At 44.3% G+C, this 2,013-nt stretch overlaps 1 protein-coding gene across 2 annotated transcripts in view; it reads left to right on the plus strand.

The window, feature by feature from the left end:
* Sumf2 (sulfatase modifying factor 2) overlaps positions 1-2,013 on the plus strand; it is a 17,646-nt gene that overhangs the window by 1,979 nt on the left and 13,654 nt on the right. For both annotated transcript variants that reach the window (XM_029476918.1, XM_021163178.1), the window contains exon 2: positions 1,108-1,289. In XM_029476918.1, coding sequence (XP_029332778.1) covers positions 1,108-1,289 — 182 coding nt within the window. The remainder of the gene's footprint in view (positions 1-1,107; positions 1,290-2,013) is intronic.

Genomic DNA, 2,013 nt, shown 5'->3' on the forward strand with positions numbered 1-2,013 from the left:
GTGCCACATGCCTGCAATCTTAGCATTGGTGAGGCATAGATGGGAGGGTCCCTGGAGTGAATGAGCTGTAGAATTGTTTGGGGTTTTTTTTTTTTTTTTTTTTAAATCAGAAAGATTGCCATGCAGAAAAACCCTATCTCACACACACACAAAAATAAAAAAGTAATATGCACATAAATTATGGGTGTGATTCATTTGTACAGTGCTTGCTTAATGTGAAACCTGATTTCCATCCCCAGCATCACATGAACTGGGCCAAGTGGTACACACCTACCTGTTCCCCTGTCATCAGGAAGTCAACGTCATCCTCGGATACCTAGTTCTAGGCCAGCCTGGGCTGCATGAGCCCTTATCTCAAAAATAAAACAGTAAAGTGTTCAACAGTTCAAAGGGAGAGGGAAAGAAACAGCATGAAGTGTGAGTGATGTAGTTGCTTACATATTAATCCCAGCACTTGGGAGGCAGAGGCAAGCTGATCTCTGTGAGTTCAAGGCCAGCCTGAACTATATAGTAAGACCTTGTCTCCAAAGGTCAGAGCGGGTGGTAGAGGGAATGTGGGTGGAAAATGTACATGTATTTGAAGTTACAGTTTCTAAATTTACCTAGCTTAGGCAAGAGAGGTATGTAAATAATCAGGTATGGTCTGGAAAGGTGACTCAGCAGTTAAGAGCACTTGCTGTTCCTGTAGGATGAGGACCTAGGCTTGGTTCCCAGCACCCACATGGCAGCTTGCATCTGTGTTGTTCCAGACAACTCAGTGCCCTCTTCTGGCCTCTGTGGGTACCAGGCACACACACTCACGGTGAACTTATATACATGCAGATACACACTCATAAAATAAACATGTTTAGAAAGCAAAGTGTTGCCAGGCAATAGTGGCGCACGCCTTTAATCCCAGCACTTGGGAGTCAGAGGCAGGCAGATTTCTGAGTTTGAGGCCAGCCTGGTCTACAGAGTGAGTTCCAGGACAGCAGGGCTACACAGAAAAACTATGTCTCAAAAATTATTATTATTAATATTGTTAAATTTAACTAACAATGCGGTAAGTGCAGCCCTATCTCTGTGCATATATCTGTATGCATTACTAGAACCTGTCTTGTTCTGCAGGACATGCCCAGGATCCTGCCATGGTGCATCTGCCAGGTGGCCGGTTTCTGATGGGGACAGATGCTCCAGATGGCAGAGACGGTGAAGGGCCTGCCCGGGAAGTGACAGTAAAACCCTTTGCCATCGACATATTTCCAGTCACCAATAAAGACTTCAGGTATTTCCAGTTTTTCGGTGCAGGGGTAAGGGTTCCTTCTAATCTTTTCTAATTCTAACCTTTATTCCTAATAAAGGGATAGCTGTGAGAGATTGATCTGAAACACAGATTACAAATCACGAAAGATAGACTCTCGATTTTTATTTTTTAAAGTTTAGATATTTGTTTTCTTATTTTATGGCACATGAATGCTTTGCCTGCGTTTAGTGTGTGCACCCACATGAAGACCTGGTGCCCTCGGAGGTCAGAAGAGGGCATTCAATCCCCTGGAACGGGAGCTACAGGAGGTTGTGAGCTGCCATGTGGTCGTTGGGAATCAAACTTGAGTCCTCTTTGTTTAGCTGTCCTGGACCTCACTCTGTAGACCAGACTGTCTTTGAGCTCAGAGAGCTTCCTACCTCTGCCTCCTCTGTGCTGGGGTTAAAGGTGTGGGCTGCCACCTTCCCAAACCCACGTCTTTTTTTTTTTTTAATATTTATTCATTTATTATATGTAAGTACTCTGTAGCTGTCTTCAGACACACCAGAAGAGGGCTTCAGATCTCGTTACGGATGGTTGTGAGCCACCATGTGGTTGCTGGGATTTGAACTCCAGACCTTTGGAAGAGCAGTCAGGTACTCTTACCCACTGAGCCATCTCACCAGCTCCCAAACCCACGTCTTTTTTTTTTTTTTTAAGATTTATTTATTTATTATATGTAAGTACACTGTAGCTGTCTTCAGACACTCCAGAAGAGGGCGCCAGATCTC

The sequence above is a fragment of the Mus caroli genome, chromosome 5 (assembly GCF_900094665.2).
Source record: "Mus caroli chromosome 5, CAROLI_EIJ_v1.1, whole genome shotgun sequence".
Taxonomy (NCBI): domain Eukaryota; kingdom Metazoa; phylum Chordata; class Mammalia; order Rodentia; family Muridae; genus Mus; species Mus caroli.